The following is a 27673-nucleotide window of genomic DNA, read 5'->3' as shown; positions in this document are numbered from 1 at the left end:
TGGCAGATTTTCAGTGGACTTACCACTTCCCACAGACTCTTTTGTGCCCATCACATCAGAATGTTGTAACAAAACGAAATCATTCCTGCTAGAAAATGATGATCATCTGTTCCACTGACAGGACAATTACTAAAGTACCACAGAAAACATGTAAGAAGTCATCTTGAAATCTTGTATTCTAGTTAGAAAACTTCTTAAAAGGTACACTGAGCCACAGGCTACATAAGAATACATATTTTCAGTTCCTGAAAAATTTATAATATTTAAAATTTATTACTTTAACTTATTTAAAACAAATACATTATAGAAAATATTGCGTATTTTATGTATTCTGTAGATAAACTGATACTAAATGCAAACCCAATAGCTAAATTATGCTAATTTGATTTGAAAAGGGTTCCTCTCACTTTACAAACTGCTAGGAATAATGCTCTGGTCACAAGACCAGCATTGAATTAAAATGCCTAATTATTTGTAGTGAATAAATGCAATCTATAGAAAACACATAGGGTGCATATATAATTAATAATAGATTATAATTGCATTTAGCATCATTTGCATAATTTAAAATGGAATAACTACATGACTGATTTTTTATGTCTTTTTAAAGGGCACTAATAAAATATGAAGAAGGTAAGGAGGCTTATATGAGTAGAAAGTAATGAATAATATCTTGAACATTAAAGCACAATATATTATTCTGGGCACATAAATTGGACCAATTCATTTTTTCAAGAGCAATGGGAAAAGTACAGTACATCAGCAGTTTTTAAAAGTAAATAATATGTTAACTGAAGAAGGGATTACAGATTCTGATCAAATATTCAATGTCTTATTTGAATAATTAATAAGTCAGGCTGGTGCAAATATGCAGCATATAGCCTGCAATGTTTCAAAAACTTCTTTCTTTCAAATCATACCTGTCACTAGCATTTAGAATGTTTAACCTATCACCCTACTGCTGTGAACATTAAAGCCATTCTTGCAGATTTCCCTCTGGAACCTCACATTATGACCAAAATGAAGTTCAGTGGCCCCATTTAGTTTCCTACTGTGGTGTTCAATAGCCCATAATGATGCATAGATTGGCTAAATCTGAAATTAAACCCTAATTTCAATAGGTACAGAGAGAGCACAGATTTCATACTACCAAAAGCATAGTAGCAAGATCGGTCAGAAGAAGTGATTTGACTAACAGACAACCAGAGCCAATTTATACTCTGAGAAGTCTGCTTAGTGCAGTTTGACTGTTTCTCTACCTCTGGCTGCCAAAGGGGATGAACATAAGAAAAGCTGGAGAATAATGGTGCAACAGATTCCACATGCTAAAATAGCAATGTGTCCGTTTTCCTTATTGAAAGAATAAGAATATACTGCTGTGCACATCCAAACATGAGGAAGCAGCAAGATGGAAAAGGTTAATTCTTCTCTTTAAAGTTATATAACCCCTGTGTTAATTATTTGCACTTATCAGATGTGGATACAGGATTTCCAAAGATCTGCTTAGTACCAAGTTGAGAACAAACACCGAAACTTGGAAGCTATTTCTTTTATTGCTCCAGTTTTACATTGCACATGCCCACAAATCTTTCCAGATAAATTGAGAAAGATTTTATAATGTCTCTAGAGAATAAAGATCCTAATGATGGAGTCATAGGTCAGGAAAAAGGGGGGCAAGATTAAAATAAGTTTTGAAAGATTGCTGTGGTGGCTGGACCTAAGAGGGGAAACAACTTCCCAAAGTAAATTGAAACTTTATTACCATGGGATAATTAAGGGCCAGAGGAATATCCACAGAACTGCATGCAACAGTTAAAATTATTCCATTTTAAATGCTTAAGCAGACATACTCATTAAGGATCAGGAATAATCAAGAGGTGCTTATCATGCTTTAAATTACTTTTAGGTTTTCAATCCAGCTATACTGAAATATGAAACGAATTTCTGCTAAATATCTGTACATGGAAAAGACTCCCAGGGCATCTTCAGGACCATGAGAAATGACAGCACATTTTTTACTCCTGATATATTTTGTACTCATTACTATGTTTACCACTGCATGCACCAGGACTACCAGACTCAGCAGATGCAGAGAATGACTGAAATAGCTGACAGAGTTTCTACATAAGAACAATCTGCACTTGGTTTATCCATTCAATTGATTAGCTTAAGAATCTATATCTCATGACTTTTGAGTGGGCCAACATTGTCCTGAGTGGATCGATACCACCAGACTCTATTTTAACTGCTTAGAGGGATATGGTCATGAAAAATGCACTTCAAAGCTACCAGGCTTTCCTCAGAACACAGTCTAAACTTCACATCCAAGACTGAGACTGGGAGACTTACATGAAGAAAACCATTGGGTTGAATTAGTCATCCTTGTTCTTTTTAGGCATCCTTGCTGCCTAAGATCATAGACAGTTCAGATTGTTTTGGCTGCTGAGAAGAAGAAAACAAGAAGTTCGTACCCAAGTAAATCATAGACTGATCAGTACCAAAAATAGCTGAATCACAGCATGAGCAAACAGCTGCCCCCACAGAGAATAATCCTAAGGATACTGGAAGCGTTCTAGTCTATACACTTCTGCAATTTTACTATTCAAACAGATAAAAGTACAAAGCCTTTCTAATGAAGCCATGACCTGCCTAAATCTATTTCCTGTGATAAGAATAAATTCTAATTAAACCTACTTAAACAAAACAAATTAGAGAGCTGTTTCTGCATATACATGCACTTCTATTTAAATTGTTGGAGAGTGCATTTAGGAAGAGTGGGAGAGGGAAACAGTGTGATTTAGAAAATCCTGGGACACCTTGATCACTAGGCAGCTAACCACACTGTGGCACAAGGCAGTGTCATGTGAATGATATTAAGCACTGTGACAGCACTTCTCATACATTTGAAATCTGTTAAGAAGAGAAATTCAGGGCTATTAAGGATAGGTTTAGAATTGCATAAAACTTGCTGACACACCAACAGACATTGAGCAAACTAAGTGTTCCTCCTCTGAACCGAAAAAAAGTCCCAAATAAATTCCCATTAACTGCCATACAGTTAAAATTGTCGACAACTGATTCTTGCTGATCAACAATGGGAAGTCACCCATTCTGCTATGAGACTTATTAAAGAATTAAATGGATATTGCATGGACTGGGAAGCTGTGTCACTAATAACATCAGCTGTTTACTAGTAAATGTAGTTTCAGGTTTGGGATTACTTTATTTCAACAACCTGGTATTGATCTGGAGTATCTTAGGATTTCCAAACCAAAACATGCTTTGTGGATATGGCAGTAGCTCATTTTTACTATTTCTTTCAACCTCCCTAGATATGATCTCCCCAATGCCAAGTCTTCCAGTGTCCAAGAGTCTGGGATAATCCCAAGCAGGAAAAAATTACCTGGGATTGCTGGAAGGCTGTTGCAGATCCCACAGCAATCTGAAGAAACTGGATATGTCTGAACACAGTCCTTTGATAAAGGAGGAATATCTACCTCATATAAAAGACCTTCATACCCTTCGTTGAGAGAATACTTACAAAGTAATTGATGCCTATAAATCAAATCAGTGCAACTTTCCAGTATTAAAGATTGAAGATTCAACTGGGCATTTAGTTTGAGTTCCCAGCTCCATCTAAACAGATGAAACTTGTTCTGAGCCCCATCTAAACAGATGAAACTTGGAAAAAAAAATAATAGCAATGATCTCTATAGTTGAATATTTCTAACAATTTTCCACAGCGTTTTTATGACAAGAGAGAAACCGTTACCTGCTCTTGGTTCTTGAGGACACAGATGCTGTCCTTCCTGTACTTACACTGTGGACTAATGACCCCATTCCCACCCAGTGTTTCAGAGTCTTTCTGTTTTCTGTGCAATTTGTGTCTTGTGGGATAGGAAATAACCTGCATTGATTGTGGTATTGACTGTCTCAGCTGGTGTTGCAGAATATCAAAATCAGAGAAAAAGGTGTGATAAAAATGTACAGGTTGGAAGCGAGGAAGGTTAGTTGCAGTCACAAGGAATATGCAGGAAAAAACAGCACCAGCTGGGTCCTATCAGTAGCTATATTAACATAACATAAAAAAATACCTATTTTTTCTACTATTTTCAAGATTTCAGAACAGGGCCCCTGAAGCACAGGGCTCAGAAGTGTCATGTGGCAGCAAATTTGTCTTCCAGCTGAAACCAAAAAGAAAAGATGCGACTGGAGACTGGGTTTGAGTGACAGGATTCTAGTCTGTTACGGCTTTGCATGACAGCAGAAAATGGAAATTATACCAGACTTCTTTCCTAAGTCAGACATCAATCTAACAGCGGTCTGGAGAAAACAAAACCTTAAGCAAACACCTATGGGGCAAACTTCCTCCTTAAAAAATCTCTGGCTTGCCTGCAACACTTTCTGTCCCCCAAAACAAGGATCTGTATTTCTACTGTTTTAGAGAGGTTTTTTTGCCCTATTTTGCTTCTTAAAACCATTTTGTATTCACCCCAGATGTTCCACTGGCTGGTGAAAAACTTGGTTTCTTTTGACTATTACACATCTACCTTAGCATATCTACATTACCATAACTTCTGAAGCTCCATTTCAATGAATATACTGCTATGAAGACAGAATTTCTTTCATACCTCCACTTATTCTCAATACTCACCTCCAAATACTCTTTGAATTATCCATTTTTTATGATCACCTTTGACCACAATCCCCCAAAGCAAAACTGAACAATGACCATGGCCGGATAAACTATTTTTAAATAGTTCTACCAATCTATAATAGGTGCTAAGAAGTCCTAAACTGAAATGAATTCTTTAACACACATTAGATAATACATTTCATGTTCCTGACCTTGACAGGCACTCTGAGGTTGTATTCATCTATTTAACTGCGATGATTATGACATTAATACAGTTACGTTGGTGCAAGACATCAAAATGGAGACCATGCAGCACAAAAGGGACAAAATCAGTGCAGTTTTATCTTGACTGCATATAACTTTACTGTATTAGAAACAGTATTTGTTTAATGATATAAGTATAATATAATTTCCTGACTGAAACAGTTAACTGCCAGAAAACTTGAGAAAGGATGTGTTTGACAGAAGGGGAAGAGAAGGAAGACAAGAGAGACAGTGAGGGGAACGCCTTAAAGATAAAGCCACATGGAGAAACGTCTTTTATAAACCCTGTTATTGACCCAGTCCTGTTAGTGACAGTAAGTGAGGCTGATCTGAGCAGGATACCCTTTGCAAATCCTTGATTTTCAAAGAAACCTCTCGTTTTGAGATAATGGAAGCTCAGAACTCCTCGTCATGGAACATAACGTGAAATCGATTTTGCAAGGCTCTATCTACACAAAGTTGCACTGGTTTAATTAAAGGTGTGGTTTAAAATCAATTCTGTTAAACCAGTCTGAGCTCCTGTGTGGACACTCTGAAATCGATTTGAAACTGTCTTATGTCAACTAGCCTTAATTTGGCAAAGAACCAATTAATACTGAGGAGGCACCAATTTAAGTTCATCCGAAAATAGGGTTAAAAATAAAACATATGTGAAGTTATAAGATTTTGTTGAATTTCTCTGTTTCTGCCCTAGCTATGCCAAGCTATGCTGGCCTCCAGTAGCATAGTCCATGTGTTTAGGAAGGAGATTGGATTCTATGGATTTATGGCCTTTTGACAGATACATGTTCTTGAGAAAGAATACAGTGTAAAGCACTGTGATAACCTGGGAGTCTAAAACCAAAAGGTGAAAGATGTAAGGAAGAAGAAGTGACAGATTGTGAAGACCATTTTTCTCTCCTTTTCTATTTATTTTGTTTCTTTAATGCAGAAAAAAGATGAGCAACAAGCCGCCTTCATGGTCAGTAAAAGCTCTCCCATGCTGCAGTACTGGGGAACAGCTTAAATAACCCACAATTAGAGTAGGGGTGCACAGGAAATCAGGCCAACGTTATCCTGTAAGTCTAAAACTGCTGGAACTGAGCTAAAATCTCTCCTTTCTTAAGGCTCTGGCAGGGGATAGAAAGGATTTTAAAGATCCACTGCAGACTAGCTGTGTGGAAATTTCCCCAAGTTCAAGGATTTCTGTGCAATCCCAATCATTCACATTCCACTAGGCTGCAAATGAAGGCCTGCATTTAAGTCCACAACTTACAGAAACGCATCCCCAATTTTTTGACACCTGAGAAACTCAAGGGAAGCAGGCAGTGAACTTGTTTCTGGTGTGCTGCTAAGGACACGTCTGCATCTGCTCTGGTTCTACAGGCATAGTAGGCACAAGATGGGACGCTGCACCGCTCCAGCCAAGAGCCAGGGCTTGATCCTGCTTGAGGGAACAACAGACTTCGCACATGCCATTGCAGAAACAGGGCCAGGCTGTGCAATGTGTTCCTGCTGATATTCAACCAAAGTCTTTTCAGTGACGAGCAAAAGCATCTCTGCTCCTCCCAGAAGGAGAACAAAAGGGCACAACCCTGCAAAGCAGGATGCTCCTTCAAGCCCCCATGCACTGGGAGCAACAGACACTCAGTATCCCAAGTAAATCCTATTGCAGAATTGAGTATTGAGTGATTAAGTACCAGCCTGCCACTGCTTAAAGATGATTTTTCAACCTTTATCCTTTGTGTCAGTTATTTTACACCAAAAACTTGTGCATGACACCAATAGGACTTAAAACTACATACATGTGCTTAGAGGGTGAACTATAGCCCTAATTATAGAGAATAGTGGCCCTAATTATTAGGTTTTATTTTAAAGCACTTAAAACTATACATGACAGTAAGTGCTCTATATCCTTGCACTCCTCTGAAGTGTTCCTAATGGGTAATGTGCTACTTTACTTTCTGTTGAGTTCAACAGATTTATTTTCAGAGTGAATCCTGTGTGAATTCCTCCTGAATCAAACTCTCTCCCTGGTGAGACTATATAATCCTGTTGTCTTGTTAGAGCAAAAACCATCTATGAGACTTCATTCAAAACAAATCCCCTGTCAAACTATTTCTTCCTTTTCATTTGGACATTTATCCTTCTGATAATATATAAGCAAAAAATTCTTTTGTTGTCCAGTTCAAATTTGTAAAGAGGACAGAATCAGTCTGACAGCAGTGTAAACAAAGAGATTTGCAATCTTAGCAGTGCTAGAATATATTGGGCAGTTGTTCATTGCATATGGAGGAAAAACAGTAGTACTGTACTATTTCAATGGGAAAAACCTCCTCAAAGATATGGCTACTTATAGTTCATTCTGATTATAAAAACTTCCATATATAAAGAGGACTTTTTCAGATGCAGTTGTACTATTTCAAGTTTATCTTCCCTGCCACTACTAACAAACTGCACCCTAATGTCTTGCATCTACTGGTAATTAGTTACAACTACACCTACTGTCTGTAATGGGATGCCATTCATCACCTTGGTAGGCTCAGAATTAAGTGATTTTCCTGGAAATTGTTTCTCAGCAGCATCATTTGATCCGCCGTAGTTAAAAAGCCATGTCACTGGTTGCACTATAAATTCCATTTTACAGTCTTCATTTTTTTTTTTGTAAATTAATTGTAGTTTTCCTCTAGGCTTAATGCTGGTATAAAAGGTTTTGGCTGATGAGCAAATCTTTTCCAAAGACAAGAATTTTCAATTCTATCATTTTTAAATAACAGTGGCATAAAAAACCTCACAGGAACAAACTTGTTTAAGTCAGCTACACAAATGAAAGTTGACAAGTGATTAGCTCCTTCTGGGAATGAATTGTTATCTACGTTTTAGGGGAAAAAATGTCTTCAGTGACTTTGGAAGTGGCCTGAAGCATGAGTTCTGGAAATCTAATTCTACAAATACCAGTTTAAACAATTATATATTTAAGCAATTCTTATAACATGAAGTTGGCATGACAAAGCGTGAAGTTAAAAAAAAGCCATCTCTTGTAAAATGCAAGCAGTATGCACATTTGTAAAAACTCAGCAATGTACAAGTAATTGTATTAGTCATTTTGAAGGACCTGCAACGTGAATACATTAGTTCCTACCTTTAAAACTTAAGTATGGTATATTGAACCTCTAGAGCAGTGCATACCCATGTATGCCCAAAGAGAAATTGTTGCTTGCCCAACAGGATGGAAGTAATTTAAATGACTTTTTCTGTTTGTCCTCCTCCCTCTCTTTCCATCACATAAAGGAATGAGAAGAGATTTTTTTTTTACTGGCTTATACTTTGAGAAGACAGAATTAAAAGTGAATCTGTATCATTCTCCTTCTCGCTGGCTATGTCAGAGTCACATCACAGTATGACCCATTTATACCTTCTGATTTCTAACATTCTAGTTTCCATGGAAAAGAAATTTAGGGCTGTGTACTGGGGTTGGACATGCAGTGTAATTTGGACAGGTTTCTCAACTGGACAAATAGACACTAACACATACAGAAGCCAACACAGGCTTTGTCAGGTGTAGCCTGCTCCTGGAAACAGGGAAGTGAACTGCTGGTGATAAGTGTTTGCTTCGTAGAGCACACAGCAGGGAACAATTGTTTTTTTAAATCTAATCACGCCATCTTGGGTCATAGTCCACATCAAGTATTAGAAGTCAACAGAGCATTTCAAAGGTGACAGCTTCAAGACCCCACAAGTTCTTATGCATCTTCCTACCTGATCAATCAGAATTTCTCAAAAATTCTTATACATTCTTTGACAATTTTGACAATTTATAGTCCAAACCTGATGATTATTCTTATGGACCTTTCCCCTGTGAAGTAATATATTTGTGCCACTTTGTTTTGTGGGTCCAAATCCACTGCATTGTAATCTGCAAGGAACTACTTGCTGCAGACATCTTATCAACCCATATTAGTGTTTCTGTGTGTGAGAAGCATTCACTATAGATTCACTAGAATAAACTACTTAAAAGTTGAGCTAAAAGGCAGAGAAAAGTGGGCAAAAGACATTTATTGTTATCCCCCAGCAATTAAAATATTTGACCTAAGCAGATTTTTAAAGGGTCTCAAATCCTCCCTCACATTAGGCAAGAAATGCAGGTTGATAAGTCTCTGTTCATTCAAATATATGATCTGGATGAGGAGTGGTGCATTCTTGAAACTCTTTTAGCAAAGCTAAGTTTTTGAAATCAGGCATAATATTGCCCTTAATTTTTGGCACCAGAACAAGTTCTGTTAGTTTTTTGCTTTTTTCACTTTAGCAAAGTGACTCATCTCACAAGGAAGTCAGGATCCGCAGTGTAGTATGCTGAATTCCTATAGTATTTGCTCAGATGTAGTGGTCATGACATTTAAAACAAAGATGATGACAGGGAGGAATAGGTTAATCTAGCATGAAATGAAGAAACAGAACCTGAATTAAAAAAAAAGGAAAAAAACCAGATTATAAATTCATATGAAAAATAATGAGGATTAGAGAGAGCCTCCAGCTAGTCCAAAATGGTTCAGGCACCACAAAACAAATTTTATAGCCCTATGGGACCTCTAAAGATTTTTCACTTCCTCTCCGTGATGAATACTGTTATCCCAAGAAATACTGCTTGTAGAACTTGATTTCTAAGCTAATATATTGTTACAGGGTAACTGCAATTAGACAATCTGCTATACAGAACGTTGAAAAAAGCTTCATTCTTCAGTAGTAAAAGGAAAATATGAGAAGTTCTGGGAGAACGCTACTGGACCTGTTTTTTTGAATATGCAGTTTCATGAAATTAGAATTAAACAGAGATTTCCAAGGAAGGTCGTTATGTCTCACTCCTCATCCTGGCTGGCTACAATCAGAAAATTTGCTCATTGTAGAGGTGACCCTTTCCATTCAGTATGTTCCCTCACACAAGAAGCTGGCTTACTTGGTTGAGTAATTATTTTCCTGTTCTGTGGTACAGGCAGCAGACAGACACAGCCAACGGTGCAGAAGACAAAAGAATCAGTTCATTAGATCTGACACTTACTTCATACTCCTCTTTAAATCCGTAGCCTTCTGCACACTTCATCTGGGTGATGTGCTGTAGCAGGTCAGCCACACGGATGGCTGGATGGAGCTGTCCGGTCTGGTAGGGCACATCCACCGGATCTCGCTTCTTGTAGGTATGGGATTGGACCAGGCTGCTTGTGTCACTGACCATTGTATGGGTTTCATCTAGAAAAAGAGTATCTCACAATGTAGTGGCTCATTTTCACTTATTAAAAGAAACAGAAACTATACAGATTTCTAGAGGAGTGGCAGAAATCTGACACCATCAGCATTGTTTCTGTCTGCGAGGGCTACACCAGAAGAACAGTAAATCCATGGAGCAGTTTACACAGGGAAACTGCAAGACTGATTGGAAAGACGCAAAGTCCATAGTTCTACAATGGAAGCATTGCAGAGCAGTCCAAACTCTAATATTGTTTTAAATATCACTAGCTGATTACATTTGAAAATGGGCATTTGGTTTTAAACTGCAGAGCAGTTTCATTCTGAAACTTCAACAAGCTCCATGGAATGAAATTGGACTTGTATTCTTCAGAGAATACTGAAGTGCTATGTCTTACACTGCAAATTTAGAGCAAATGTTTGGAGTGAGCAAAATAAAAAGATACAAAAAATGGCTTATGGTTTCATCAAGCTAGGACTGCAATGGAAATGTAGATCTGAAAACAACATTTGGACACACACTACAAGAGGACAAATGCAAAGGATCATCTGATAAGGAAAAATGTCTTGACTGACTGCTGAACATGCTTTAGGACCACGGTATATCATGAGCCACCACATTAGGCATGGAATGTTATATGTCAACTGACATGCAAGCCAACAAACAGGAGACCCCCGTGGGCTGGTTAAAATTTTTATGAGACACATATTCTCCCAACCCTCCACATTTCTTGCATGGGGCAAATGGGCAACTTACCATTGATTGGCACTTTTAAGAAGATACATATCAGGAGAAAAAAAGAGGAGGAGAAAAAGGAAACAGGGCATAAGCAACAGTACTACATTAACAATTACAGGTAATTTTATGTTTGAATTCAGTCTTTACAGAATGATTTCCTAAATGAGTCAGATTCTGATCTCAGTTTCACAGTATAAATTAGATTTACTGAAACTAAGGTATCTTACTGTGAGTCAATTCACACAGATGGAACTGAGATCAAAACCTACAGTTAGCAGTAAACAGATAGATGTGCACTATACCTAAGGAAGCAATATGACTTTCTTCCTGTTTAGATGGAATTCTAAAAAATTTTTCAGACTTGACAGAAGAAAAAAACCCAACCCAAATTCTACGGTCCAAGTATCATGATAAATATTTTATCTGTTTACTCAAATAATATTTTATATATATTAGAGTTTTTGAATTTTAAACAAAATTTAAATGTGGTGCTTTGACTTATTCAAGCTACTCCTCACTGGCTACAGACTAAATAAAAATATGAAATCTGTATAATGTTCATAAAATATGGTATTTATCAAAAAATGTTACTTTCTAAAATAAGCTGTATGAAAGGGAAGCATTAGAATAATACGTCCACGTTCATAAGTTAGGTATATAATAGCAGAAAGTTCCACAAATACTCTGTATGAAAAGGTCCCAGATTCTCATATACAACCCAAAAATACTAACACACCTTGTTAAAGGTGAGATTCTGGTCTTGATTATACAACTGAAAATTGATGTTAAAGCTAGAAAGCTCAATGAATCATATTTCAAGGATGATTTGAAGTTTTCTTCATTCTCACTAAGACACATGAAATCTGGTCCTCACTAAGCATACAGTCAATATGAACTGAGCATTTACAGCTAAATCAAAAATAGCAGAGAAAAATTTATGGGTATGAGTATGGGCATTTTACTCCCTTTTCTGCCAGTCTGCTAACCTGATCTAACACAGAGGAAAGGGATTTACCTTTTAGTAATAAAATTTTACAACATACTTGTAAAGTGATATAAAATTGTACTGCAAAGCACCTCAGGATGCATGGCATGAAGCGTGGTATACAAGTGTAGGTACAGTATGTTGCTGCTGAAATGGCACCTGAAAACTACAAGGTGGCTAAGACACAAAAGACAAAAAAAGTGTAGAGAGTTGATCATGATTTTTTGGGTTGCTTATTTAAATTTCAGAAACAAGTTAGAAAACTTGGGGATTGATTTTTTTTTTTTGCAAACTGCAAAATTTTTTGTAACTCAGACTGTTAGTAACTAAGATAAAGGCAAAGTTATCAGATAGCAGGGTCTTATACTATGAAAGCAGCAGTTTAATACTTATTAATCTCTTTCCTGTGAGCTTCCTAGTTTTAGAGTAATTTTCCTCTCTCCATTTTTTTATCTATCTTCATCATTACTATTTTTCTCTTTTTGGGAGTTATCTTTTAAGTTGTTTTAAATAAAGTTCTTTCAATCCTTGATCTATATGGTACATTAGGAGCCACATATATTTTTACTTTGCCTCAGCACTGTAGCATGAACTTTTCAGGCTATGAGGGTTTCGGAGGGTGAGTTTCTCCAGATGTAGTGTTCAAATGCAATGGAAAGTTTGTTCAGCTTAAATACTCCTATAGTTGTACTCTCCACTTACTCATTCCCATAGAGGTGTACAACACTTGTTAAATAATATACTTATTTACTAGTTAGATGAACTCTCAACATGGAAAATATCTGGAAACGCAGCCCAGTATCTTTTCTGGGCTGAGACTCACTTCATTCTCCAATTTCAGAAATATGCATATCACTGATACTAGATAAACATGACCTACAGTCATGCTCAGACACTATAAACTTGGCCACTGTTATGCAAAGTTGTTTGGTGTGGGAGTTGTTTTTTTTTTTTTTTTTTAATTTCAGGCTTTCACTTAGGTTATTAGGCCAATAATGAAAGTTTTCCTCCAAACAGAAGAAACTTTCCTCATCTGAAACTAAGTAGCCAGACTGTTGTCTTTTGCATCATTTAAAGAGCTCACCACTAATTACCAGTTCCTAATTCACATAAATAGTCCAAAGATCCTGTTGTACATAAATTTGGAAACAGTAAGTGTGTTGTGTGGCTTTTCTAGCAGATTTTGAAAATTGAACTCAGCCATTCACCACACGTGTAGCCTTCCCAGGAGGTCACACTGAAAAGTTCATTTAGTTCTAACTACAGGCTCAACCCTGCAGTCTACCACAACTTCTTTGGACACTGGAAGACAGCAAGAGCCAATATTAGTTGCAATTAAAACCCAGCATAATATATTCCCCTACCAACTCAAGCACAGCTAATTTGATTTACCTCAGATAAAACATTATTCTACACAGACAGTCATAAACACATAATGGTAGAGAGATCTGATCTGAATCGAGCACCGTTCATAAAATGGTGCGATATTTTTCACATGTAAGGTTACAAAAATATTTCTTTTATGCAGTGAAATAACTGGAAGAGTTTCTGAGATGAGTAAGCACAGGTTTGCTGTAGTAGACCATAAAATACATGTCTAACTAATTAAAGATTTTACAGACTTAGTAAAATCAGAGAATTTATTTTTCCCAGTGTGTGTTTGCCTGATATCTGAATTACTTGCTTAGAGATTATTTCTTGTGGGTAAAAAACCTACCATAATTTCACCATTGTTATTATATAGAAAAGGATCACAAAAACAATCAGAGAAACCCTTAACTAAAACTTAATAATACAGACAGGAAATCTCAAAGTTTTTCTCCTGATAATAGTACTTTTCTCCTTGCCCACCCACAAGGTCAGAAAGAACATCTACTGGATGAAGTGTTGAATGAATACTAAAGCACACAAAAAAATCTAACATCTCAGGCAGTTAAAAGGCACTGCAAATTTCATTTGCATGCAGATTATTACATTGTTACAGTCACTACCATTACCTTCTTCCAGATTTACATAATGTATAAAACCAGCAAAGTTCCTTCTCAAAGTTATCACAGTGAAACGCACTGCACAAGATCACCTTCCTAAACTTCTGCCTCTTATATCCTTCACTCTACTTTTACGTAAACCTGTTTACCTTACAGTTTAAAGGCAGGAATCTGTTAAGAGGTCTTATGTTTTTTTACAGTGATTTAAGAAAAAGTAGGATATTTGTTGTGAAATTATAAATTGAAAAATGAGGAAATAGGCTTGACATCGGAGTTTGAATTCTTGCTTCAGTGCAATGTTATATTTTGACTTACTATTAAAAAAAATGCCCCTGTTTAGTAAGTTAGCATGGGAAGGAGGTGTAAATGAATACAAGCCACAAAGCAGTTAGAGTTACTTAAGCACTGAAAATGCAATAGCGCTTCATGCTTATTATTTATTACTGTGCAGAAACCTCCCTCATTTTGACATTGGACAATAGCAGGTTATCCTAAATTCCCAGTGGAAATGCTTTACACTTTGACTGTATGTTTTTAACCTACAGTTCTTCTGTTTTATTTCATTCCTGTGACACCTGATGCATAATAAAGTATATACTTTAAGTGTCATGTTATCATTTTGCTGTTCAAAATACCATCTTCCCTCTAAAACTTCACTTTGACAAGCACATCAGAAACTCTGTGGTATTGTGAGATGACATGATGGCTGGTAGATGGCCAAAACTGTATTTTGTCTGATTTTCTGTATCCTGAATAGTCTAATTAGGAAAAAAAATTATTTTTAAGAAGTGACATCTTCAGTCCTGAGATAAAACAGAAAATAATGAGGGAAACTATTTGAATTGCTGTGATAATCAAATTCTTTTGTGTCACTCCAAATACATGCATAAACATTTCCTTGCAAATCCACTTGTTAAAATTATTTCTCTCTTTTCTCCCCTGGCTTGCACTATGACAGTAGTAATCAAGCCTGATAACTGTCCTTAGCACCTCAGTGTAGCCAAGTCTACCACCCCTTCCCTTAGCTTAAAACTCCAGCATTTTGCATACTATTGTCTGTACCCCAAGAACTGCAACTTCTGAAATTACTTCAGCAATAAACTTTGATAAAGGGAAATGTTCTCACCTAAAATTGCAGTTGGCACAAATGGATCTGTCATACATCATAAGCAGGTCAATGCAGAAAAGGTAAAAAGAGAGAGAACAGTAAATGATTGATATATGTTCCCGAGTTTTCTTTCAGAAAGCGACTGTAAGCAACCAGTATGCTGCTTATATATGTATTAAATTTTGATGGCAAGAAATATAATAACATGAATATGTACAATTTTATTATGAAAAGGTCTATACAGGGTGGAAACCAAGAAAAAAATGGTTACCTGGATAGTAAGAATTAGGCACTGTTGTGCTCAATGTGTTAGTTTTCATTGTAAATGAAGATGGTGAAGATACAGCTGCAAAGAGAAACAAAGCTGGTTAGAGACAGCAAAGTGATATGCGGCTATATAAGCTGAGTGATACAGCATATGTGATTGACTTGGCTTAGAGTTCATCCTGTTGTGTCACTGGCACTGGAATCACGACATAGGGAAACCCAGGCATGTCTAGTGAATGAAATCGCTCATCGAATTTGATCGGTTCTCTAAAAAGAAATGTCGTCAGAGAAATCATTTTGATCGGTGATGGTAACCACACTTCTTACATCACAAGATTATACTGAATACTGATGCTTGAAAAAAGCCATCACAATGACAACAGATGTTTTTGACAGAAGCTGATCTTTAGGAAGTTTTCTTAATAATACTGTAAATAATGTATGCAAATATTCTACTAGGGTTTATTCTTACCTCTCCTTTCTTTTTATGTGCTTTGTTCAGCCAGGTGGATAACATGCACAGAGATACTAATAGACCCTGAATATTACTCTTTGTTTAAGACTGGTTTTCAGGGAGTAACACACAGACCAATGCTTACATTGGTATTTAATCATTTAGCCCAATGGATCAAATTAAGTTCAGTTTGTCCCCTGGCATACAAAGATTATGCAAATTATGGTGGTAAACACAGATACATTCAACAGGTGGGAGTTAATCTCAACATTTTACAGAATGTTCAGCCAATGAGTCATCAAAGGCTTTTAAGCAAAGCTCCTTCCAAATTCAGCCTTAGTTGCTTGTACACAGATCAAATTCAGTTCCATCAGTGAATGTAAGCACATTCCAGATACTTGTAATTGAGCTAACAGGAATGTGTGAGAAACAGTTGAGAAATGTAGGATCTGCTGGATGAGGACTGAGATCACTCCTGCTGGCTTTCATTCATCTTTTTTTTGGTTGATCTTCTAGGGCACAGAGTTACCAGCCCTTGTTAAGATGGGGCTATCTCAAAACTGGCTTAAATAATGCTGGCAGTTACCATTTATCCTATAAATTAGTATATCTGAGACCACCTTCCTTTGATTACATCTCCCAAATGAGGAGATTACATTTTCTTGATGGAAAGAACGGTATTCCTTCTGGGTATGCTTGGATGCAGAGATTAGTTGAGGTCAGGGCTGCAGAAGCTAATAAAACTTGCTCGATAAAGAGTGTAGGGAGAATAATGAAGTTTCATAGGAAGTAGGAGTGTTCTAAATCTCTTGACTACAGTGCCTTACACAAATATTATTCCCAAACACTGTCAGACTGCTTATTCTGATGACCATACTTCTTATGGAAAGTCTAATTAGAGGTTCTAGCCCTCAAGTGGTATAAAAAACTTGCTATGCCAGTAATTGCAAACAGGTTTGAGGTGGTTTACATAAAGAGTCTTAGGAACTCACTGCAGCTTCTTTTGTAGTTATGACCATTCAGTAACACCACTGGAAAACTACATCATGATGATAAAATATGAAGTCAAACCTCTGCATTTTCTCACAGAAGTGAGCAATCTCATTAATTGCAATGGTATATTCTCACCAGAAAGGCAAGTCTGATTTGAAAGACCTATTTCAAATCAATTTCAAAAATAACTCAAATGGAAACTAACTGCAAATTTTGAGCCTAACACTGCTGAGAAAAGGCTCACTGTATAAACCTCACAGAGTGTTTGTACAATTGAGCTTGTCAAAGAGAAATTCTTAAGCGTATGGTTGAAGAGTGGGAGTTGGACCTTGCAGATTGTTAGTACGCAAAACAAAATTTAATCTTTGACAAAATTTGAAGATATTAAAAACCACTGACAAAAAACCCTGAGGCTTCTTAAGAACTACAGAATTAAGAAACTTTTTGAACACAGTCATTCTTTTTAACAGTTATAAAAAACTATTGTTTGTTTTAGTCTTTGCTTAGTGCTAACCCTCTGATAGGAGTGAGACCTTGACTAAAATTCTAATGCTGGAAATTTTATATCACAAATTTTATTTATTTTGGGATAGACCCAAGAAGACCCAGGATATAGAATCTCTTATGAATTTGCAGAACAGATAATTCCACTGAGTTTTTCCTTTGCACAAGCATCTTCTAAAACTGGAAATAATAAAACAATCAGATCATCATTATTAAGTTATGACACTCAAAAATAAATTTATCTTAGAAAAAAAGAAGTGAGCAGGGGAAGCATTTGGAGGACTCGGGACAGCATGAGGAATACAAAATTTCTAATACAATAGAGATTGGAGAAAGGTAGAACTACTGTTTCAGCGATGTCATTGCCCTTCTGCAGAAGAAAAGGATGGACAGAAAAAAGCTCAATTATCCTTATTATTTTTAAAGAAGTCTATTCTTGATGTCTGACTGTCTTGCTCATTTGAATAGACACTGTAATGCGCTGCACAGTGGGAAACTCTGGGTCCCATGGATTTTCCATGACTGAGTAATGAGGAATATTTTAAAAACCATTTGCACCTTTCTTTCACCTTCAAAAAGAAAAGAAAAGAAAAGAAAAAAACTTACATCTCCCATTTAGATTGTGCGTGTCCATGAAAGAGAAAGCTTCATCACAGTTGGTGCCTTGCTCAGTGTAGCTTTTATCCATTGAATTCACCATCACTGTCATTTCCTGCCGTGTACTACTCAATGTCTCTTTCCGCTTTTTAGCCAATTTTCTTAAGAAATGAATGATGAGGAAAAAAAAAAGAAAAAAACCAACTCTCAGTAAGCAGACATAGTCTTCATGTTATTTATATCAGCATTGTAGTTTGTAACCACATTATTAAGTAACATTTACATTTGTTTCTGCATTTCTGAAACCTTAAATTTTACTCTCATGTCTTTCAATCTGATAATCAAAGGATAGTTGCCAGTGCTCTGTCTTATGGTCAACATCTTAATCCTTGGGGACCATCACTGAATTAAAGGGGACTACTTGGATATGAAGGTGATGTGAGCTCCTATATCAGAGGCTACATCTGTTTAAATATGTAAATAAAAATGACCGGAGAGAAGATTTCACTGGAACTGACAAATCAGTAACAATGTTCACATGCATAGAACTGTCTGGAGCTGTTTCATTGAGACACCATATAAACAGCTATCTGTTATTTACATAACACTGTATAGTATATATTTAAGCACTTAATACACACTGCACACTTAAGTGACATTTTAAATTGACTTGCATTCCTAAAGACTGTTTTCTGTCACTCCTGATTTCAGGAAAACTAGTCACAAGAATTAGTTGCTTCTCAGCAGGAGTGACCTATCAGAGACAAAATCTGATACTACAGTATCATAGAACTGCTTTGGATGCGTATACCTTTTTTTTTCAGATCTGTCTGTTTCAGTCTGAACTGAAGTCTCACCATCTCCCCCTGAGTTATGCTGAGCTACATCATAAAATAACAAGAGTCTGAAACTCTTGGTTTTTCCTTCAAGCTCTGTGAGATGTCTGTGATCCTGATGACAGTGGACCCCACTACCATTTGGCTTATTTCCCTGGCCTGCAACTTTGTCTTAGACCCCGCCTTTCTCCCAGTTCTTGCCTACAGCATTAATTTAAATTGTTCAGATTCCTTCTGTATAGTATTTTCAAGATATGGGTTTTAGAGAAATAACAGCTCCACAGACTTTGAACTTGTCTTGTCTGTTAATTCAATGCCTTTTCCTCTGTGGAAAACAGAACGAGCTACCTCATATTCATCTGCCCGGAAGATCTTTTACATATCTTCAACAGAAGTTACAGGAGCTTATTATCTCATCTAGGTTTTCTTCCACTTCTAGAGGCCAACTCTGCATCAAGCATAACCAACTTGTGCCAACTTTCAAAGCCTTTCTCTTCATTAACTCTCATTCATCATGAAGAGATGATTCCCACCACAGACAAAAATTTTATACCAGCCTCCCCTAGATTTTCAAACAAGCACATTTGTCTCCACTCATGCTGCACAGAAGGGGCTTATTGTTAACCCTCCCTACTCATATCTCATTATTTTGCTTCAAATCACTGCCTGTAGACACACTTTGCAAAGTCCTGATATTACTGCTCACTATGCTGAGCAGTACTGCCTCTGAGTCTCCTCATGTCCCCCATCTATCTACCTGTTATCTTTTATCTTACACTGTGGTGTTGTTGTGTTCTCTACCAATGTAGTACCACCAAGCTCAGCAGTATCTTAGTCCATGACTAAAGCTCAAAATGCCTTTGAAACTAAAGTCTTGCAAAACAAGTAAGAATAGTAAGTGCAGGCATGGTATTGAGTCACTGCACACGAAAGTATTGAGGGTCACATTTGGCCCTCAATAAGCTTCTAGATTGCCACCCCATTCATGAGGGCATGTCCCCATGACTGGGAGCGAATGAAGTACTCTGCCTTAAAAACCAGCTAAAGTACCTGCAGCAACGAGTAGCGTTCTGCCTTGGCTCAGGCTCATCCTGTCTCAGGAGTCACCTGTGTTTGCTTGAGCCACAAAGAACACACTCTAGACTGTAAATGAGGCTGAGAAGGAATGTGCTTATGGTCAGGTGGATGGCAGTCATCTGTGGGTCTCTGTACTACCCTATAACTGTACACTTAGATGTGCAACAAAACCTCATCCATAAATGCTCGTTACTGTGGATTTCCAAAATCACCAATGATAATACAGTCCAGGTAAGCAAGAGGGGAAGATAAACAGTACCAAGTCACATCCTTCCTGTAGATGAAGTTTAACTCCTGATTTTGCAATCTGAAATATCACTGGTGGATGCCAAATATAACTCATAAACACAGTTTTGTTTCTAAATTTTGATTTAATTTTGATTTAATGAGATTAAAAGGAGGAACTTGTCAAGTGCCTTTCTGAACAACACCACTTGACTTTGTAGACTCGATAACAAAACTGGGTCTTTATTACTTCATGGCGCATAAACGCAGAAGGGAGCATTAGATAATGGTCTGAACTCTTTTATATCAGCGACAGTTAAATTTCATTCAACCACTGTAAGTAAAACAAAACTCTTAGATCTTTGCATCCCTCAATTTCCCTCCTCCTTCATATCTAATTGTAATGAATAAATAATATACTATTCAATGTGGAATCTAAGACATATCACCTAATACATGAATTACTTAATCAAAGTCCTTTGTAAGGACAGGTTTATCAAAATGATAACACGATTAGATAGCAGTGAACTAAGTCATGCATGGTTCCCCTTCCAATCCTCTTTACCCTTAAGCTGAAGGTACATACAGCTACTCCCAACACCTGCCAACAATTGGGCAATTCCCAGCTTATCAGGGTTGTGAAACCAGAACCTGAACAGTGACAATGACAACATCCACAGTGTGGTCACTGAAACTTCATCTGTAAGTCACATTACCATGTTTATTTTATTTCATGGCTGTGCAGACCTTAGGAAAGTACTTCAGGACAATCCAGCCCTAGAGCAATGCTTCAGGAAAGCATGCAGAAGGAGCTTTTCTTCATGAGCTTTCCCTTTCTTCAGGCTGGAAGTAACAGCTTCTTTTTAACCAACTGTCAATCCAATTAGCTACCTAAACCCTGCATACTCACTAAAGCCAGGAAACTGCAGTATATAGTGGCCTTCCCCTGCCCTTCAGTGGACCTGTGAGTACTCTCTCTATTCACAAAACCTTTAATCGCTGTTAATCTTGCTAGCTCAGCACTTTATTGAAGAACTTTTGCATCTGAATAATGTACTGGTGAACAGATAAAGAAAAGTTATTAGGAGAATCACCCTGAGCAGAAGTATATTGATATTAATCCATATGTGAAAATCCACAATGTGGTAAAATACATGATACCAGCAACTAAGTGGGATTACAAAATAACCCAGTCTCACTAGAGTGCACATCTTGAGGTTCTGCTATCACAGGGAATGTCCTTTGTTTTACAGTAAAAAATTGTATCCTTCACAAGGAAAGCCAGAGTTCTTGATTATTGCACCGAATTTTATACAAGTCAGATAATTTTCTTAAAGAAATTACACTAACATTTTCTTGTTTCCTTAATTCTTGGTTTTGGCCCCATAATCAGCCAAAATAGATTTTTTTTTTTTATGACAGTAACAACTGTACAGTACTTCTTAATTTGAATCTAATTCTGGAAACAGGTCTTGTGGGAAAAGTTCAAATCTGAAACAACTGTTACAGGAAGAGAGTGATACCAGCCAGACTTCTGTACTGTGAACAAAAACACCCACTGGAATCAGTCAAGTAAACTTTAGCTGAATATTACACTTTTAACATCTGCAGTTTTCAGATATTGCTGAAAGTGTTGCAGTCTTGCAGTCTTTGCAACTCATCCATTCCTTGGATCTCTCAATCCCCAGGGGGCTCTAGCTATATGAGATTTAAGACACTTGTAAAACCAAGGTGCCTTACATCACTATCACCACTTATGCACTTAGATTTGAAGTAAATTTCGGGGGAAAAAAAGGCTTAAATATTTGATCACCTTCACTCACAGGAAAGATGATCAAAGGCTACTCTCTGATGTTTCCTCTTTCTTAAAGGAAAAGAGATCTACAACCAAAGGAAAAGAATAACACAGATGGAAGCTTCCAGATGATTACCTAGGATGAAATTATTTTGTAGGGAAAGCAAAAATTATCAGCTTACCACACAAATAGTGTTACCATCACTACATGAGGAAAGAGAATGTACTACATCAGTCTCAGAAAAGAGAGCCTGATATTCAGAAAAATCTCAAGATTAGCTAGGAACTGTTGGAATTTTACGGTACAAGAAATAGAAAGAAGTCAACTGGTGTAGCGGTAAAAATACGGTAAAATGCAGAGCAGACAAACGTACAGACTTTAGCTGCAAAATTGTGTGGAATTTAGAGTATCGTTTACTCTGTTCTGTTACAAATACTAATCAAAAAAGCCTAGGAAAATCATAAGCTAAACACTTCATCACAATCTGTCCCCATTTTATATACCACTATGAAACTCTCAAATGATGCGTTTTCTCCCGTAAAGTCCCCTCTAAGTAAAAGGATCACCCTGTAAAACTTTTGCAAGCCTAACTCAATACCTTTCTCAAAATCTTTCTTCTCTGTAAGTTCTCCCTCAAACCCCTCCAACAAATCAACTCCAATAACTGCTAAGTTTCTGTATTGTCAGCCTCTGTTTGCTTCATTTTCTATCTATTTTCCTGTATTCATTTTCTCTGTCCTGTCTTGACTTAATTAACAGACACTTTTGAACCTTGCTTGCCTTTTCCCTTTGTGTTTATAAAGCACTGGGTACAAAGAACAAGGCACAATGGAACACTACCATAGTTAGTAAAAAAAAATTTAAAAAAAAATGCTGACTGGGCTGATAACTGGAATCAACTGGGGCCCTGGAAAAAAATGTGCTTTCCATTTTAATTTAGGAACAGTGAGAGAAGCATATGATTTTGAATCAAACAAAAGCACTCACTTCCTGCCTCCCCATTCCAAACTGAGTAGAACTGTCCTTTTTGTATCAGTATTCCTCCTTTCCTTTGAGGAAGATATTCACTTAAGACAAAATTCAGTGTTGACAGATATAAAGTCAGGCAGATAGGAAAAATAATCCTAATTATACAGATGCAATATTGCATATAAGCGACTTCATAAACTACAGAAAAAAGAAATCTGGTAGTCACTGATTTTCTGAAGACAAAAGTTCAGTGCTAGCTATAGTCAAAAAGGCATGAAGTCATCAGAAATGACTAGGTAAGGAATAGAGAACAAAATGGAAAATGTCATTAAGCAACTGTATCAAACCATGGAGCTTCCACATTTTGAACACTGCATGCAGTTCTGCCACATGCCTATCCAAAAAAGACTTTCTCAAACTAGAGAAGATATACAGAGAAGTGATGGGAAGATCAAAGGAGCAGATCCTACCAGAGGAGCAGAAGTCCTTAAATAGGTAAGGAGCCCCTAGTTTAAAAAAGAGGCAGTTGAACTGAGAATATGACAAAAGTATATTAAAAAAAAGGCGAAAACAAAGAAATTAAGAAAGAATTACTGTTTCTCAACGTTAGAACCAGAATCAGAGAGTATAAAAAATTTTTTAAAAGTAAATACTTTCACGAAACCCAGAAAATTCTCTATTCTGCACTGGTATAGCCTCACCTTGAGTTCTGTGTGCAGTTTTAGGCACCACAATATAAAAAAGACATTAAGCTATTAGAGAGCATCCAAAGGAGGGCCACGAGGATGGTGAAGGACCTGGAGGGGAAGCTGTATAAGGAGCAGCTGATGTCTCTTGGTCTGTTCACCCTGGAGAAGAGTACACTGAGGGGAGACCTCATTGCAGTTACAACTTCCTTGTGAGGGGAAGAGGAGGGGCAGGCACTGATCTCTTCACTCTTGTGACCAGGGACGGGACATGAGGGAATGGCCTGAAGTTGTGTCAGGGGAGGTTTAGGTTGGATATTAGCAAAAGGTTTTTCACTCAGAGGATGGCTGGGCACTGGAACAGGCTCCTCAGGGTAGTGGTCACAGCACCAAGCCTGACAGAGTTCAAAAAGCATTTGGACATTGATCTCAGGCACATGGTGTGATTTTTCAGGTGTCCTGTGCAGGGCCAGGAGTTGGACCCAATGATCCTGATGGGTCCCTTCCAACTCAGCATGTTCTATGTTTATATGAGAATTATGCAACACATCACCACAGGAGTCTAGAGATATCAAGAGTTAATACTGGTAAAAGAAGAATTGATTAAGGGCTGAGTGGAAGACAGTGAATGCATTACCTTATCTTTACTCTGTTTCTGTATTTATGTAAAGGTTTGTCACTGGCCACTATCACAGACTTGATGTGGACTTTTATTCCAAAATTTGATGCCATTTTTTATTGCATTTACAATCTGTGCAAAGATTATGCAGGAAATGGGATGTAAATACATTATTTGCTTTTCTAACACTCAGAATTACGCATTTTTTTTTCATTGTTTAGACTACTTATGACACCAGCAGTATTAACTAACTCACAAAATAATTACTTTGCCCATCTACTTTTCTTTTGTAGAATATGCTAAAAGAAGACTCATAGCTAATTTTGGGGAACACGCTTTAACCTGAAACAATTCAATGAGCATAACTGATTCAGCGACATTCAGTATGAAGATGTAATTTTATAACAGCTCTCTACAAGAACCACGTAAGAAAGTCTGCAAATATAACTGACTTATTCCTTGTTTGTGGAGTTTTTATACTTTTTTCCAACTTATGTTGCAATTATTTTTTCTTTAACAACAAAATGTCCTTCTCAATAAATGTGAGAGGTTTCCTGTGTTCAACAATGGGTCCTCTAAGGCAGAGACAAAACCACACATCACATGTCATTGTGAGAATTACATGTGTGCGATGGAGTTAAGATTTAATCTGTCCTCTCTGGTTTGCAACAGTACACATTTGGTAACATTGAATATTATTCTAACCTGCATTAGAAAATTCAAAATACTATTTTCCATTTTTTTATAAAATTTTTTTAGCCATATCTGGAATCTGCAATCCCTCATTTGTATTCTTTATGTTGCTTTTTATTGTTAAAAAGTCCTCATAGAGAAAAAGTTTTAGGAACCTGAATATCTAATCCAGTTCAATCAAAATGGTAAAGTTCTTTAGTTGTTATTAAATAAATACCATTACAAGTAATTAATATTTTAGTCTGCTTTACATTTCTTATCAGAACAGCACCACTCTGCACAGAACCCTTTCTATCTCCCACAAATGGACTGAAACACAAATATGAAGCAATTGAAATCAAGTACGGAAGTCAAATATAAGTAGTAAGGCATTAGTGATAGTGAAGTTCTGCTCAGCATGAACTTCTGTCATTCAATTTCACATTTATATGCTTTATATTGAAATGCCATATGTTCAAGACTGCAATTTCACAGTGACATTGAACTGTGTTCTGTCAATATTCTATCAGACAGGAAATAAAGTTATGAGAATTATAATAAAATACTTCAAAAGTGGTCCCCACTTCAGGAAATAGCATTTCTAGAGAACAACCACAGCAAAAGTAGTTGTCAGGAGAACTAAAAAAAAGGCAAAAGGTAGGCAGGATATCACTGAATTCTGTCGTTTCTTGCTTATGTTCCCTTAGTATGCAAACCTGTAGTAGATTACAAAATTATTCTTTGTCCTAAGAAGTTCAATATATATTTTGTATTGACATCAGAACAAAGTAAAGCTATAACAGTATGAAAGACTGATGCAGAGATTATGAATATTTTACTATAGCCAAGGGTGCATAAGCCTTTTTCCCTGACTTACAAAGGGGTGGTTTATTATAATTTCTTTTAGGTGCCTTCTCTTTGTTCTAATTATCAACTTCCTGCTTCAAAGCAAATGCTAACATTATTCATTTCATTTTTATCATGCTCTTGCATTCTCTGATAAAGAAAAAAGAATTAACTTTTTAAAAAATGCTGTGATGACGCTCAAATTTTGGGAACAGTATTCCTGACACCATAGGATTTAATTTCCTCCCCTTTTATCACTGTGACTTTCATTTTTTTTCACAGACTTTAGATGCACTTCCAGTGACACCAAAACTAGTACTGGGAGATAAAGAGGACATCCCAATACTAGCAGGGGTGTCTAGAAAGGGAGAACGAGAAAAGAATACAAGTAAAGGGGTGGGGGGAAGGATTCCTTTAACTTACAGTTACAAGATTTGAGTGTAAAAAGAGTGCAAACTTTTTACATGAAGGTGAAGGTTAATGAAAATGGTTCTGATTTTTACTAGCATAAACAAAACCAGCTTTGATTTCTGTGGTATTTAACTTGCCTTTTTACTCACTGCATACAAGAACGTTAATGGTCTTTTTGCACTTCTTTGTTACTAGTAGATTGGTTCACTAGCATCACAAGAGATCAAAGCAAAAAGAAAAGTTATTTGGCTACATCCCAATACCAGTGTAAGCTCACAGGTAGAAGTATGGCATAACTTAAGAAACAGTGGATCTGAAAAGAGAAAGAGAACATGGAGGTGAATGGAAAATGAGAAGGAAAAGATGATGGAAAAGTAAGATACAGATGCAGTCACCGTCATGCAGCTCACCTACTTTTGCTGCTAAGCGTTCTTTCTTGAATTCAAGTACACAGCACCTGCTTTGAGATTTGCTTATAGTTACATCATTAAAACTCTGCTTATTTGTTTCTTAGTTTCTGCTTTGTATGAAATCCTACATCAGGTTATCTGAGTTTCTGCAAGTGAGGGTTATAGCATCAAACTGAAGAACACCTCAGGTCAAAGAAGGCTGACAGAATTTCTTTGCTGATGCAGTGGCTGATGCAGAGGGGGAACACCTGTGACTGATCGATTGTGAAAAAAATAGAGCTACGTGGTGCATCAGATTAATGTAACAACATTTATTTGAAATGAGCTGACTCTTGTCTAATCTCTCAGAGGAAGTTAATTTTGTGGTTACAGTTTAGTTCTTGTTTGTCCATCTAGGAAGACCTCAATATATTTTAGTATGATTGACAGGTTCTTCAGGGAAGGCTCTAGGCTATGGCAGTAAAAAGGAATTTGAGAAGCTTTGGCAGAACTCTATATCTGCAAAGCTTCTGGCTGCACTATTTTTGGCTCAAGTTAGTCACTGGTCTTGGTCTACAGAAAAATGCGCTCACACACTTTAAAAAAAAAATTCAACACCCTTCTGCCTCCCCAGTAGGAGAATAAAATAGTAATAAGATGTGAGCAGCAGTATTTTTTGTAATTTACCATTATCTAATTTTGACCATGACCTTGAATATTGTAAGTAATGAATCAGACACTAAAATGCCTACTCTACTCAATTGAACTAAGGAAAGAAAAATGAAAAGCACAAATTCTCTGAACTTGTTTCAAAATTTAACAATTTTGCAATATGAATTTTGATCTGTGTTTTGATTCTTACAATCCTCAAATTAACCAAGAAAAAAGTGAATACAATGTTTAATTGACCTATAGGTCCTCCTGAATTGTAAGGGCGTGTAAGAAAAATACATATAATATTAAAACTTTTTTTCCCCAAAAAATAATACAAGGTAAATGCTTATGAATATGTTAATTTCACTAAAGACTTATTTACTTAAGTGATTAGAGCAGCCATGTGGAACTACTTGCAGGATGTGGATCAGGGTGCCACTTAGAATATGGGGTAGGCCAAAGTATGACAAATCCTTTACAAGCACAGGGAGGAACCCAGTAGCCCAGCTGGAACACTTGAAGGTCAAAAAATCACGGAGCGACAACAAACTGCTGTGTGCTTGTCCTCTCTTCCTAGTAAAAGAAGATGACAGCCAGGCATCTGAGAGGGCTGTTATGGTGAGAATTGCAGGGATCTGGCACAGCTGGGAGTAGCTAAATCAGGGTATGGAGATGACGGGTGAAACGACTGCATTTCACCAAAAAATATCACTATAGTCTTTGACACAGGAGCAGATC

General features: G+C 36.9%; 1 protein-coding gene across 10 annotated transcripts in view; it reads right to left on the bottom strand.

The window, feature by feature from the left end:
• The window catches only part of PTPRM (protein tyrosine phosphatase, receptor type M), a 422377-nt gene that overhangs the window by 81140 nt on the left and 313564 nt on the right, over window positions 1-27673 (bottom strand). For 4 of the 10 annotated variants that reach the window (XM_027676337.1, XM_027676355.1, XM_027676384.1 and 1 more), the window contains 5 exons: window positions 17765-17916; window positions 15212-15286; window positions 14959-14985; window positions 10878-10889; window positions 9936-10123 (listed from right to left, as the gene is read on the bottom strand). In XM_027676337.1, coding sequence (XP_027532138.1) covers window positions 9936-10123; window positions 10878-10889; window positions 14959-14985; window positions 15212-15286; window positions 17765-17916 — 454 coding nt within the window. The remainder of the gene's footprint in view (window positions 1-9935; window positions 10124-10877; window positions 10890-14958; window positions 14986-15211; window positions 15287-17764; window positions 17917-27673) is intronic. The other 6 variants (XM_027676347.1, XM_027676375.1, XM_027676366.1 and 3 more) reach the window with 3 other exon arrangements.

Source organism: Neopelma chrysocephalum, unplaced genomic scaffold, assembly GCF_003984885.1.
Source record: "Neopelma chrysocephalum unplaced genomic scaffold, ASM398488v2 Primary Assembly neopelma1_22, whole genome shotgun sequence".
NCBI lineage: Eukaryota > Metazoa > Chordata > Aves > Passeriformes > Pipridae > Neopelma > Neopelma chrysocephalum.
Note: the sequence above shows the minus strand (reverse complement) of the source record. Positions and strands in the feature narration are given on the sequence as shown.